This window comes from Sus scrofa, unplaced genomic scaffold (assembly GCF_000003025.6).
Source record: "Sus scrofa isolate TJ Tabasco breed Duroc unplaced genomic scaffold, Sscrofa11.1 Contig1431, whole genome shotgun sequence".
In the NCBI taxonomy this organism is placed as follows: domain Eukaryota; kingdom Metazoa; phylum Chordata; class Mammalia; order Artiodactyla; family Suidae; genus Sus; species Sus scrofa.
In genome coordinates, this window is record NW_018084874.1 from 417322 (window position 1) to 431704 (window position 14383).

The window sequence follows — 14383 nt, forward strand, 5'->3', positions numbered from 1 at the left end:
CTTGGGCCGCTCCCGCGGCATATGGAGGTTCCCAGGCTGGGGGTCTAATTGGAGCTGTAGCCACCAGCCTACACCAGAGCCACAGCAACACAGGATTCGAGCCGTGTCTGTGACCCATACCACAGCTCACGGCAACGCCAGATCCTCAACCCACTGAGCAAAGCCAGGGATCGAACCCGCAACCTCATGGTTCCCAGTCGGACTCCTCAACCACTGAGCCAAGACGGGAACTCCCTGCTATTTATTTTTAAATTTCAATCTACTGCTTTGAATGGGCTGTCCATTTACATGGTCAACATCCATAGTATGCAAAAGAACCTAAAGTGAGTTGTGATGGGAACACAATGGAAGATAATGCGAGAAAAACAATGTGTGACTTCGTTGTAGAGCAGAAATTGACAGAACATTATAAATCAACGATAATAAAACAAACAAAAAAAGAACATAAAGTGAGTTCTCTTCCAGCCCTGTTCCCTGGGCACCTGTTCCCCTTCCAGGACCACCAGATTGCCAGTTTCTTGTACAGCCTTGCAGAGATAATTCTATACCATACAAGCACATATGGGGATAAGAGTATCGGGTGAAGCCCTTCAAAAGCAGGAGAGGCAGGCGACATGCCCATGGTCAAGGCAGAGCAAGGTCCTGGCCCAGCAACACCCTGGGTCTTTGACGTGAGCACCCTTTCTACTGGGAAGGCAGAATTCCCTGGGGAACCGCAGCGTTGAAAGCACTTTTTGTTGGCAGATTATGATGCTTTAGCCAACCCACTTGCTACTTTCCCGGCCTCATCTGCCCATATTCTGAGGTAAGCCATCAGCCAGGCATGGAGAGTCTGCACTAGGGCTTGGACCCAAGGTGCTGGAGTCTGGTTCTGCCCCCTCACTGAGGTGCCTGGCCAGACCACCTAAGCCCCCTGGTCTTCACAGGTCTTGACAATACCATTAGAACACTAATCAGATAACCCTCACGGTCATTTCCAGCTGAAAAACAAATCTGATAGGAAAATGAGGGACTTCGTGCCTCAAAACCTTACAAAGCTTTTTGTGTGTGTGTATGTATTAAGCTATTTTCAGATCTTTAACTAAAGCTAAATCTTTATGATCACAGCCAAATTAAGAGGCATGTTTAAGCATAAGTATTCTAGGGAGTTTCCGTGGCAGCTGATGAGTTAACGAACCTGACTAGTATCCATGAGGATGCGGGTTCCATCCCTGGCCTCGCTCAGTGGGTTAAGGATCTGGCATTGCTGTGAGCTGTGGTGTATGTCACAGATGCAGCTCAGATCCTGTGTTGCTGTGGCTATGGCGTCGGCTGGCAGCTGCAGCTCTGATTTGACCCCTGGCCTGGGAACTTCCATATGCAGCCCTAAAAAGACAAAAAAAAAAAAAAAAAAGTATTCTGCAAAAGTTTTTGAAAGTGAGCACTTCATTGTATTTATTTGTCATGATACTCAGAGGCAAGGTCAGTGCCTGATCAATTAGTAATTGTAGTAAATAGCAGAAACAGTAGCAGCTAACTTTTAGTGAGTGCTTATCACATGGTGGCTACTTTGACCTTGAATGTCTCCTTTAGTCAACAGACAGCCTTAGGACCCTCATGCTGTTAGCCCCAAATTCCAGGCATGGGAAACTGACACAGAGGTTCCGTCACACAGCTCATACCTGTGAGATCCGAACTTGAACCCAGACAGGCTATCTCTTACCTGTGCAGTTTGCACAGAAGAGAAACCAGTGACTAAGCGTCTGAATCAGGTAATTGAAGCTGAGTGTCAACGATAAGAAACAGAAAAAGACAACACATTGTCTTCTGCCTTCCAGAAAAAACTGCCTCTGACAGCTCTTGCTCAGAATATGCAAGAAGCATCAACTCAGCTGGAAGACTCTCTCCTGGGGTAAGAACGGGCTACTTTCAGAAAGAGAGCCAAGCCCCTGTGGGCCGGTGGAAGTGGGTGGCGGGGTGGGGTGCATGGCAGCCACCTGTGGGACCAGAGGGACCGGGAGCACGATGGCCTCTGCTGGGAGAACAGCCAGGCCCCGTGAGAGGCCCCTGGGATGCTAGAGACTCTTCCTCTTCGCAGGAGCGAGGACGGACGATATGAAAGGCCGCTATTGATAGGGTCAATATTTATTCCACTGAGCTCGGATATAAAGAACTCAGTCCTGGAGTTCCCATCGTGGCGCAGTGGTTAACGAATCCGACTAGGAACCATGAGGTTGCGGGTTCGGTCCCTGCCCTTGCTCAGTGGGTTACGGATCCGGCGTTGCCGTGAGCTGTGGTGTAGGTTGCAGACGCGGCTCGGATCCCTCGTTGCTGTGGCTCTGGCGTAGGCCCGTGGCTACAGCTCCGATTCAACCCCTAGCCTGGGAACCTCCATATGCCGCGGGAGCGGCCCAAGAAATAGCAACAACAACAAAAGATAAAGAACTCAGTCCTGTCCCTGGTGCAGGCATTGCTTTCAGCCTTCTAAGCCCTGACCAGTCCCTTCCAGCCCTTAAGAGTGACTTCTTTTCAAGGCAGTCACCATCATGTAAAATGTCTTTTCTAAATTATTTGGATTTTTTTATAGTGGGCATGTATTATACAAATAATTAAAGGATATCATAATAAAGCTGTTTTGATTATAAGAGGGAAGGCTGTGCTTCCCATCCACCTGCTTCTCCACAAGGCCAGTGCCCTCTGAGCCTGTCTGCTCCCTCCCGCTGCAACATGGGCCTCCTTTCCCAGCTGAGTGTGGCCTTCGGACTTCGAAGCCCCATCCTGGGATCTGCCATACTCTCTACCCTACAGTTCTCTGCTGTGCTTTGAAGGACCCTGCCTGTGCCGGGCTCCCTAGCAGATAGCAAACAATACAGAATGATGAACTTTCCAGACAATTTAAAAGATTTTCAGGGGTGTTCTCGTGATGGCTCAGCGCTAATGAACCCGACTAGTATCCATGAGGATGTGGGTTCGATCCCTGGCCTCGCTCAGTGGGTTAAGGATCCGGCCTTGCCGTGAGCTGTGGTGTAGGTCACAGATGCTGCTCAGATCCTGTGTTGCTGTGGCTGTGGTGTAGGCTGGCAGCTACAGCTCCAATTTGACCCTAGCCTGGGAACTTCCATATGCCTCGGGTGTGGCCCTGAAAAAAAAAAAAAAAAGAAAAGAAGAAACTATTATCAGGGAGCTTTTGAGAATACTTGCTTTTTACCTGACTCGAGGACCTCGTCTTTCAGTGAAGGGTCACCTCCCAGTTTACACGGATCCCACACATGTACACACAAAGCAGACTCGAGATGGGCTTCTTCACTTTAAGGCACAAACATGTGGACTTGCGCCCTAAATTGATAGGACTTTTATGACTCTCTTGTGTGTTCCCATCGTGTGGAGATCAGAGCCTGCAAAGCGTGGTGAGCAGGGGCCGGATTTAATGGCCGTCTGTTTGTTGTCCGGGCGTCTTGTTTTTAAAGGAAGATGCTGGAGACGTGTGGGGATGCTGAGAATCAGCTGGCTCTGGAACTCTCTCAGCACGAAGTCTTTGTCGAGAAGGAGATTGTGGACCCTCTGTACGGCATCGCTGAGGTGGGTGCTTTGCCGAGGAGCTGAGACTGGTGGGGGCTGGCCCTAAAATGTCAACATACTCAATGGCTTTTTTTTTTTTTTTTTTTTTGCTTTTTAGGGCTACACCTGTGGCATATGGAGGTTCCCAGGCTAAGGGTCGAATCGGAGCTATAGCTGCTACACCCCAGCTCACAGCACCGCCGGATCCTTAACCCACTGATCGAGGCTGGGGATCAAACCCGCAACCTCAAGGTTCCTAGTCGGATTCATTTCTACCGCGCCACAACGGGAACTCCAGGAATCAGTGGCTTTGCCATTTCCTTCTTTTTGGAAATAAGGGGTGTAAGTTGGGGGTCCAAAACCTTGGCCTAAGAGAAAAAAAAAATAAAAATGTTAGTAAGGACAGCACTTTCGAATGTGAAACTGAAAACCTCAGAGCTCATCCCATTTGATATTCTGTCTCTTTTTTTAGGTGGAGATTCCCAACATCCAGAAACAGAGGAAGCAGCTCGCCAAATTGGTGTTAGACTGGGACTCGGTCAGAGCTAGGTAAGGTAAAGCTGTAAAGCATAACCACTCATGTCATGTTCTGTCGCATCCCCTGCAACTGTCCCCACTCCCAACACGCATAAGAGGTGGACCGCTATGGGCCAAGATGGAAATTGACACACATTTACACACTTGGCCACACACTGAGTCACAGCCTGCTGACACCTGCTTTCAGGCCTCATTCCCCAAGAGTGGCAGTGGGATGCTGTTAGAACACCCTATTCTTAGATAACCGACAGAGAAAGGAGACGGGATTGAAAAAAACCCTGAGTATGTATATCTGGGAGAGAGGGATGGTGACGGACAGGTCTCAGAGTGCTGCTCTTGGAATAGCGCCATGGTGGAGTAAGTAGCTTTGCGATCTGAGCAGCCCCTAAGGGTCCCCCTGTGTCCAGAAAAACCCCGTGTGGTTACGATTATTTTTCACAATCAAAAGTGTGGGAGTTCCCACTATGGCCCAGTGGTCGGGCACCTGACTAGTATCCATGAGGAAATGGGTTGGATCCCTGGCCTCACTCAGTGGGTCGGGGATCCAGCCTTGCCGTGCATGAGCCGTGGTGTAGGTCGCAGACACAGCTTGGATCTCGCGTAGCTGTGGCTATGGTGTAGGCCGGCATCTATAGCTGCGATTTGACCCCAAGCCTGGGAACTTCCATATGCCAAGGGTGCAACTGGAAAAAGACAAAAAAAGAAAGGAAGAAATGCAGTGCTCAAAAGGGAAGAACTAAAAAAAAATTTTTTTTAATATTTAAAAATGGGAGGAACTTGGAGTTCCTGTCATGGCTCAGTGGTTAACGAATCGACTAGAACAATGAGATTGCGGGTTCGATCCCTGGCCTCGTTCAGTAACCAAGTAACCATCCCAGAGGGCTGATGTCAGATGACCAGTCTGTAAGTGCCCCGTGGCCAGGCTCCAGCCTCAGCTCCATCCCTGAGGGCCTCTATCAATGAGGCATGTGAGGGGACTAGGGAGATAGCCACCACATACAGGGGTTGACAAAGCTTTTCAGTGAAGGCCCAGATAGTATATATTTTTAGCCTCACAACCCAGATGCTCCTTGTTTCAACTCCTCAACTCCGCTGTTGTAGCATAAGCCCTGGGCAATATCTAAATGAATGAAGCTGGGTCTCAATAAAACTTTATTTACAAAAACAAGTGGCTTTGCTGACCCCTTCTTGGTTAGCTCCTTTAATTGTCATTGTACTCTTGTGAAGCAGGTAAGGTTTTTTTTCTGTTTGGCTAATATATGGAGATACAGCCATCATTTCCTGGCTCTCTAGATAGATGCCCTTTTTTTTTTTTTTTTTTTTAGGGGCACACTTGCGGCATATGGAAGTTCCCAGGCTAGGGGTTGAATTGGAGCTGCAGTTGCCAGCCTACACCACAGACAGCAACACAAGATCAGAGCTACGTCTGTAACCCATACCACAGCTTATGGCAATGCCAGATCCTTAACCCATGGAGCAAGGCCAGGGATTGAACCTGAGTCCTTATGGATAACTAGTTGGGTTCGTTACCATTGAGCCATGATTGGAAACTCCCCAGATTCACTATTGACCTAATATCTGATCCCTGGAGGGGAAGTAACATAAAAATGCCCCTTTATTAAATGTATAAATCAATTGTTAAGACATGTCCTGAGTTAAGAAATGTTGAGATGATAAAATGTGCCTCTAGGGAGTTCCCACTGTGGCACCGGGTTAAGAATCTGACTGCAGGAGTTCCCATCGTGGCTCAGTGGTTAACGAATCTGACTAGGAACCATGAGGTTGCAGGTTCGATCCCTGGCCTTGCTCAGTGGGTTAAGGATCCGGCGTTGCTGTGAGCTGTGGTGTAGGTTGCCGATGCAGCTCTGATCCCATGTTGCTGTGGCTCTGGCGTAGGCCGGTGGCTACAGCTCCGATTCGACCCCTAGCCTGGGAACCTCCATATGCCGTGGGAGCGGCCCAAGAAATGGCAAAAAGACCAAAAAAAATAAATAAATAAAAAAAATAAGGCAGGAACCTGCGGTAGAGTTTTTTGCTGGAGATGAAGCAGAATGTTCTAATGGTTATAAGGGTCCTCAAGAGGAGCAAATGACTCCCAGTGGCACAGGGAACATTCTCCATTAAAGCAAAAGAACATGGGGAGGTTTCATGGCAGAAATCCCAGGATTAATCACCGGAGGAAAGGGGTTTCATGGCTTGATTTCCAGCAGGGAGGCTTAAGTGCGACAAAATGTAGTCAGTTCTGCTCGGAGCAGAAAGCTCCTCTCAGAACTGCCATGTCCTGTCATGGTAGGAAGCCAGTGTTGCTTTTGACTGTTATTCTTAGAGGATAACCTTGCTGGCGTCCTAGGTACAGAGACTTGTCCCAGGTAGAATCAATCTGGGGGGAAGTAGTGGTCCTGGAACTTAATGGCTACCCCTGTGCTTTGTAGGTGGAACCAGGCTCACAAATCTTCAGCAACCAACTTTCAGGGTCTTCCCTCCAAAATAGATACCCTCAAGGAGGAGATGGATGAAGCTGGAAATAAAGTCGAACAGTGCAAGGTAGGCGCATTCCCTAATACATATGCACTTGCGTTAATCTTCTGGTTTTTGCAAATGATGGATGAAAGGTCAACTATTGCAATTTATTTAATGTTTTACATAATTCCTATTAGAACCCCTGATTCATAGTCAAGGTGTTTCTTTTTTTTTTTTTTCCTTCTTCTTTCTTTATTTTCCAAGATTCTACATTACTTTATCATCGGAATAAAGCATCATTTTATAAAAAATTTATGTAGGATATTTTTAAAAACTTGGCAAAAATATCTAAGCTTGTTCAAAGAATGGGGGAATAAAAGAGAAAACTATAGAGAAATGTAAAGTTGCAGCAATTAAGACAGTACATGGTAGGCACAAAACTAGATCCATGGAATAGTATAGGTTTTCAAGAACGAATGCTATTAAATATAAAGGGTTGAATATATAGCTAAGGGGTCATCGACTGTCAATACGGAAGGAGAGGATTATTTTTATGATGTCCTTAAGACAACTGGTTTGTAATTTGGGAGAAATATAACTTTGTATCTCATAAGTTAAACTCCAGACTAGGTGGTTAAGTGATCTCATTCTCTGTGCTTATCTATGAAAATAGATGTTTAGGAGTTCCCGTCGTGGCGCAGTGGTTAACGAATCCGACTAGGAACCATGAGGTTGCGGGTTCGATCCCTGCCCTTGCTCAGTGGGTTAAGGATCCGGCGTTGCCGTGAGCTGTGGTGTAGGTTGCAGACGCGGCTTGGATCCTGCGTTGCTGTGGCTCTGGCGTAGGCTGGCAGCTACAGCTCCGATTAGACCCCTAGCCTGGGAACCTCCATATGCCGTGGGAGCGGCCCAAGAAATGGCAAAAAGACAAAAAAAAAAAGAAAGAAAATAGATTTTATTCCAAATGTTATTTGAGGGGGTAAAAAGCAGGTATTTGGTGAATCTTAAGATCATCACCTGAGATTTTCTTATTATTCATCATTGTCCAAAAATGTTCTCTTTATTCTGCTAGGTGGCCTTAGGATTGTTATATTTCAGTTTATTCAGGTCATGCTATAATTCACTTTTCAAGATAGGAAACCTTAGACAGTTAACTGCAGTAAAATGACTTGTTTAAAATGATATAGTGGGTAAGAATTACTACTGAACTCAGAGAGTTCCTGTCATGGCTCAGTGGTAGTGAACCTGACTAGTATCCATGAGGACATGGTTTAATCCCTGGCCTTGCTCAGTGGGTTAAGGATCCAGCATTGCCGTGAACTGTGGCATAGGTTAGCAGCTGCAGTTCTGATTGGACCCCTAGCCTGGGAACTTCCATATGCTGTTGGTGCAGCGCTAAAAAGAAAAAGGAAAACAAACAAACAAACCTTGACTCACAAAGTCATGCATTTAAAATAAGCCTTTGCATTTAAGAAGAGAATAATCACAGAAATGATTCTGATAAAAGTCTCACACTGGCTTATTCTTGTTCAGAAGGGTTGTACTTTGTCCATGTCATTTACCCAGCAGTCTTCTTCATGTCTAGTCTAACCTAGATCTTGGCTATCAGCTACCTTTGGCTAGAGGTTTTGGGAGTCCGAACTGGTGGTTAGGAGCCGATGTCTCTTAACTTCCACACCATGGCTTGTCAGAAATTTAAATAGTAAAAACTGATGCAAATGCTTTGTTTCCTTCTTTCTTCATGTTAACTTCTGGGTAATTTTCCAAGATGTGCGTTCTGTTTCACTGATTCTCTCTTTAGCTATGTCTGATCTGCTGTTTAATTACTTGAAATTGAGTTTTTAATTTCATTACTATATCTTTCATTTTAAAGTTCTAATTCTTCAAGTCGGCCTTTTTTGATAGTGCATTATTCTTTTTTAGTATTTCTTTTTTAATTTTTAAAATCATTTATATATATTTAAAGTCTTTGTTAATTCTGTTTTCTGAAGTTCTCTGTGAGAGTGGTAGGAGTTTCCTTTATGGTGAATTATTTGGCAATTTTGTATTACGAGCTCATTTAAGAGGGACTTTATCTGTGGGTCCTCTGGGGATTAGGAGTGAGTCTCCCAGAGAATATTACCAGTCCAGGGCCATTTTAAACTAAACTCTCTAAGTCTGAGGATTCCTAAACCACACTATAATCAACTCAAACTTTACACCCTTATAAAAGCAGGTCTGTATTTATTTGTGAACTCTCAGAGAAGTGTTTTACTTTCCTGGACCCAGAGCCCTACCCAAAACAGAAGGTAGTACATTAAAAAACCTATATCTCTGGAGTTCCCGTCATGGCGCAGTGGTTAAGGAATCTGACTAGGAACCATGAGGGTGCAGGTTCGATCCCTGCCCTTGCTCAATGGGTTAAGGATCCGGTGTTGCTGTGAGCTGTGGTGTAGGTCTCAGACGTGGCTTGGATCCTGTGTTGCTGTGGCTCTGGCGTAGGCCGGTGGCTACAGCTCTGATTCGACCCCTAGCCTGGGAACCTCCATATGCCACAGTAGCAGCCCTAGAAAAGGCAAAAAGACAAAAACAAAACAAAAAAAAACCCTATATCTATGTGGATATGTGAAATTCTAATATGTATGTACCTGAACATTGGAAATATGCATATATCCAATTGCCCAGTCTATCACTTTTAAACAAATTATTTAATTTTTATGTAATTCATTTACATTAGTTCAAACATCCAGAGTATGAAACAATACACAGTAAAGTCTTTCTTCTGCCTTTGTGCTCCTAACGCCTTATTTCCACTGCTCTCAACAGGTAACCATTGTTACTAAGTTCTTGCTTTTTCTTCTAGAGATATTTTTATACCATATGGCCAAAAAAATATTTCCTCTCTTGGAAGTTCCCATGTGGCACAAATGGTTAAGGATCCGGCGTTGCTGCAGCTGTGATGCAGGTTGCTACTGTGGCACAAGTTCAATTCCTGGCCCAGGAAACTTCCACATGCCACAGTTGTAGCCAAAAAGAAAAAAAAAAAGAAATTCTCTCCCCCCCAACCCCCGCTTTTTAGGGCCCCACCCGTGGCACATGGACGTTCCCAGGCTAGGGGTCGAATCCCAGCTACACCTGCTGGCCTGTGCCACAGCCACAGCAATGTGGGATCCAAGCTGTGTCTGCGACCTACACCACAGCTCATGGCAATGCTGGATCCCCAACCCACTGAAGGAGGGCAGGGATTGAATCCGCATCCTCATGGATACTACTTGGATTTGTTTCCACTGTGCCACAACGGGAACTCCAGCACAAGTTACATTAACAAGGCACATTAATAGAAAACCGTGGAGCTCTTTCCATGTTAATCCATAATAAGCTTGCATATTCTTTTCGTTGGCGCTGTGTATGATTGAACCAGTCAACTGAGAGTCATATGATCTGCGGCTGTTTCATCACATTTTGCTCTAGGAGCTCATGGTGATTAATTCTCAGATGCAAGTTTTTTCACCTCTTTTTTCTTCCATAACATATCTTCTCTTCCTCTTACCTAGGATCAACTTGCAGCAGATATGTACAACTTTATGGCCAAAGAAGGGGAGTATGGCAAATTCTTTGTTACGGTAAGCCCTTTGCATTGTAAAAACGGGGTCAGTTTAGCTTTGTTGTTGTTGTTGTTGTTGCAAAAGATGTCATTTTTGGTTTTGCTCAGCCATTGTGTGTGTGTCCATCCAATGCTAACGTTACTTTTGTTTTTGAATGTGGGTCTGTTCTCAGTTATTAGAAGCCCAAGCAGATTACCATAGAAAAGCATTAGCAGTCTTAGAAAAGGCCCTTCCCGAATTGCGAGCCCATCAAGGTAACGTAACCTGTGTGCTGGCCTGATGCCTCCTTCTCGCCTCTGCCACTTCCGCCTCTGTTCTTCACCCTGACTCCTTTGCATGCGTTTCCTTTGGATAAAGCTGCTCTGCGCTCTGCGTAGGCGAGCACTACTTCCCAGCCTCCTTTCATCTTTCCTTGCTGCATTCTCTAATTTCTTCCAAACCCAGATTAACATACTAATGGAACATACGCAGTTCTTCTGAAATCTTCAGTTGAAGAGAAAGCTGCACCCTTCCGGGGGAGTGCCTGTTTTTCTGTCTTCGAATTCTAGCCTGGGGTCATCTTTTCCCAAATCAGCTAGTTGTTCTATGGGGCTTAATTCCAGCCCTGGGGACTCCCAGCGCATACGTTCTGGGGAAAACATCTCAGACTTTCCGAAGGGAATTTTAGATGGCAGTACCTGCTACCCCATCTTCTGGCGCATGATCTGTGTTGATTGCTTTGTTACCCTGACCCCCTGGTTCTGGTCTCATCTCCGTCTCCACGCAGACTCTTGTCCTCATCAGCACTCACTTTCCCTCCAACTTCAAGCACACGTTAGGAGTGGACAGAATTTTTCCCGGAGGTTTAGTTTTCAACTGCACATGAACTCTTTGGATGCTGGTTCTCTCTGATTTGCCGTCAGAGCATCCACCAGCAGCAGTCAGTCAATGATCAGAAATTTCCCTGTCACCTCTGGCCCTGTTATTCTCTGGCTTGTGGTTCAGTCCTGACGTTTGGACTCAGATGCCGCCCTGCAGAACCTCTGGTCTTGAGTTGCAAGAGGATCAAGGCTGGTGCTGGGTGTGATGACTGTGACCGTGAGGGAGCCCTCATAGCCCTCTCCAGAATGCCACTTCTTCTCCCCTAAATTGCAGGGGAGCCCAACAGGTTATGACTTCATGCCTGAAAGTTTTTCGATTTTGGAATTGGACAGTTCTGTGTCTGGACCGACCCCTCGGCCATCTCTGATTTGCCGGGTCCTTCCTCACAGGATGAGCTGCCTTTGCTTTTCCTAAGTGATCTCATTTCCTAGTTCGTGGATAAGGGGGTTGAGTCACAGGGCAGGCCACTGGCACTCATTCAGCCTTGCAAGAGGCCACCTCTCTCTGGCCATGTTCAGAGCGCCAAGACCCTGTCTTTATGGGAACCTGCCGTGCGCAGGGCCCCACATAGGACGAACCAGTGGACATCACCCTCCCAGCCTTTGAATGACGTTGCATCTACTTTAGAAGGGTTGAGTAACAAGTAAAAACAGAGACGATTTCTTTAGCAACCTCCCCCCTCCCCGCCCCCTACTTCTTTTTTTTCAAACTCCCATTCTATTTTTTCCCAAAGCTATTTTCCCCAGAGAAGTATGTCGGAAAGTCACAGCGAGCAGGCGAGGGCAGGGAAGAGGATGAGGATAGGACAGGAAAGCTGGCCTGCGAGGGGGTCCCACCACCCGAGATGCTGAGAGTCTTCTTTCTTTCCGTCTAAGGTGCCGCCTTCACCCCCGCCTCGGAGTTCAACCCCTTCCACCTCTGCGTGTCCCCAAAGCCGCCTCTCGTCCTGGTCTTGTCTTCTTCCTTCTTGTCTGTTTTCAGAGAGACTCAGAGTGTCCTTATGGTCGGGGGGGAAAAACCCTCGACCCTCCGCCCCCACCCCACCCCTGTGCCCTGCACACACTGACCTCACACTCGAAGCCGACCGACTTGATCCATACTGGCCTGTCCTCCACCCCGTGCCCCGTTTCTTCACACTCCCTTTTGGTAGGCTCTTCACTTTCATTTTAATCCCCAAGAAATGCAATTTCCCCTTTTTTCATTGTTTCTATTTATATGTCTGTTTCCCGTAGACTCTTTTTTTTTTTTTTTTCTCTTTTTCTTTTTGGTCTTTTGTCTTTTTAGGGCTGCACCTGCGGCATGCGGAGATTCCCAGGCCAGGGGTCGAATTGGAGCTGCAGCCACCAGCCTACACCACAGCCACAGCCACGCCAGATCTGAGCCACATCTGCAACCTACACGACAGCTCATGGCCACGCGAGCGAGGCCACGGATCAAACCCGCAACCTCATGGTTCCTCGATGGATTCGTTTCCACTGCATCACGACGGGAACTCCTGTTTCTGGTAGACTCTTTAACACCTTTCCAGCCACTCCCTTTTTTTCTTTTTGATTTTTTATTCTAGTTGATTTACAATGTTGTGTCAGTCTCTGCCATACAGCACAGTGACCCAGTCACGCATATACATATATTCTTTTTTTCTGCATTATTCTCCATCATGCTCCATCACAAGTGATCAGATATAGTTCCCTGGGCTACACAGCAGACACCTCCACTGTCTAACCACCTTCCCACCCTGACACTTTGCAATCTTGATATAGTTCCCTGGGCTACACAGCAGACACCTCCACTGTCTAACCACCTTCCCACCCTGACACTTTGCAATCTCGTTTCTACTCCCAATCACGCTGCTATTGAAAAAATGAAATAAAATAAAATAAAAAACCATTGCAAGTTCCAATGGGCTGGTGATCATGACATGTCAGATTCTGGCATTCGACGTTCCTGCCCCCTTCTTGTCCATGTCAGTTTTTCCTTTCATTTCACTTGATTGTTTTCTGGCATTGTTGGAGCCTGTGTCCTCTGCAAGTCTGTCCCCTCCCCACAAGCCAAGCCTTTTCCGTCTTCTTCTCCCTCTATCCCATCCCCCTTTCTCTCCACATTCCCTCATTCTGATGGCCACACCTCAGTCCCCACAGCCTCAGTGGCAGTTCCCTTGGGTGACTGGCTGGCTCCTTAAACTTAGCGTAGCTCAAGAAGCTAAGCTGGGAGTTCCCATCATGGCTCAGTGGTAATGAACCCGACAGGTATCCATGAGGACTCGAGTTTGATCCCTGGCCCTGCTCAGTGGGTTAAGGATCTGGTGTTGCCATGAGTTGCGGTGTAGGTCGCAGACGCAGCTCGGATCTCACGTTGCTGTGTCTGTGGTCTAGGCCGGCAGCTGTAGCTTCAGTTAGACCCCTAGCCTGGGAACCTCCATATGCTGAGGATGCAGCCCTAAAAAAAAAGACAAAAAAGAAAAAAGAAAAGAAAAAGAAGCAAGCTGATTCTCGCCCACCCTAGCTGTCCTTTTCTCCCTCGTGTGTCCTTGGCACCTCCTTTATCCAAACAATCCAGGTCGTAAGTCTTAGAGCCATCTTTTCCTTCCTTTCCGATACCCTCCTGTCAGGTTCTGTTCATTTCTCCCTCTGCGGGGCCTTCCTGTCCACCCCACTGTCCCATACTGCTCTGTGCCCCGCCTCACCTTGTGCCCAAGCTGTGTGTGGAACAAAGCGCAGATTCAAGATCCCTGGTCTTTTTTCAGCCTAAGTCTTCTTGGTCTGAGAATTTCCTTCCATCTTCCAAGACCTTCCTCAAGCTCCCCACCTTTGAGAAGCCTTCTCTGACAACTGAAGCCAACAGTGAACACTTTTGTGTCCCGAATTGCTCTAGCATTCATGGTCTACACCAGAAGTCGCAAACACACCCCCCCCAAAAAAAAATTTTTTTTTTTTCGACGAATTGCTATCATCTAAAAACTACTCTTTTACATAATAATCCTAATTTCTGGCTCCTCTCCAAAGTTCAGAAGGTCTGATGATGCTGGACCTGCTGTCCCATGTGGTGACACTGGTCCAACACAGGGGAGCGGCTGCTGCTTTTTGCAGACCCCGCGCCCCAGCCTGATCCGGCCCCTGTGGATGGTTGTGTTTGCGACCCTTGTCTATACCGTGTTGCTGCCATGACTTAGCAAATATGTCCTGTCTCGTTAATTACTGTTGTCTGTTTACACATGTGTCTTGTATTTTCTTCACAATGAGATCGCTCTGGTCCCCAGGGTGTGGCTGGGTTGTCGGGGGTTGGGGGGGGAATCCTCTTGAACTTCGGCTACCTCACCTGCTGTTGTTGGAGAGGCCAGCCCCCTCGGTGCAGCGGTCTCTAGGTCAGTGGCTCTCACATCCACCTTCTGCCAAGGTTGGGGGTGG

The 14383-nt window shown here is 46.9% G+C and overlaps 1 protein-coding gene across 11 annotated transcripts in view; it reads left to right on the forward strand.

Annotated features, from left to right (window-relative positions):
* ARHGAP17 (Rho GTPase activating protein 17) overlaps positions 1–14383 on the forward strand; it is a 108139-nt gene that overhangs the window by 59873 nt on the left and 33883 nt on the right. For all 11 annotated transcript variants that reach the window (XR_002341008.1, XR_002341007.1, XR_002341006.1 and 8 more), the window contains exons 4-9: positions 1818–1891; positions 3447–3558; positions 4010–4086; positions 6507–6618; positions 10068–10136; positions 10291–10372. Coding sequence is in view for 6 of the 11 variants with exons in the window: in XM_021081341.1 (XP_020937000.1) it covers positions 1818–1891; positions 3447–3558; positions 4010–4086; positions 6507–6618; positions 10068–10136; positions 10291–10372 (526 nt within the window). In the remaining 5 variants the exon portion in view is untranslated. The remainder of the gene's footprint in view (positions 1–1817; positions 1892–3446; positions 3559–4009; positions 4087–6506; positions 6619–10067; positions 10137–10290; positions 10373–14383) is intronic.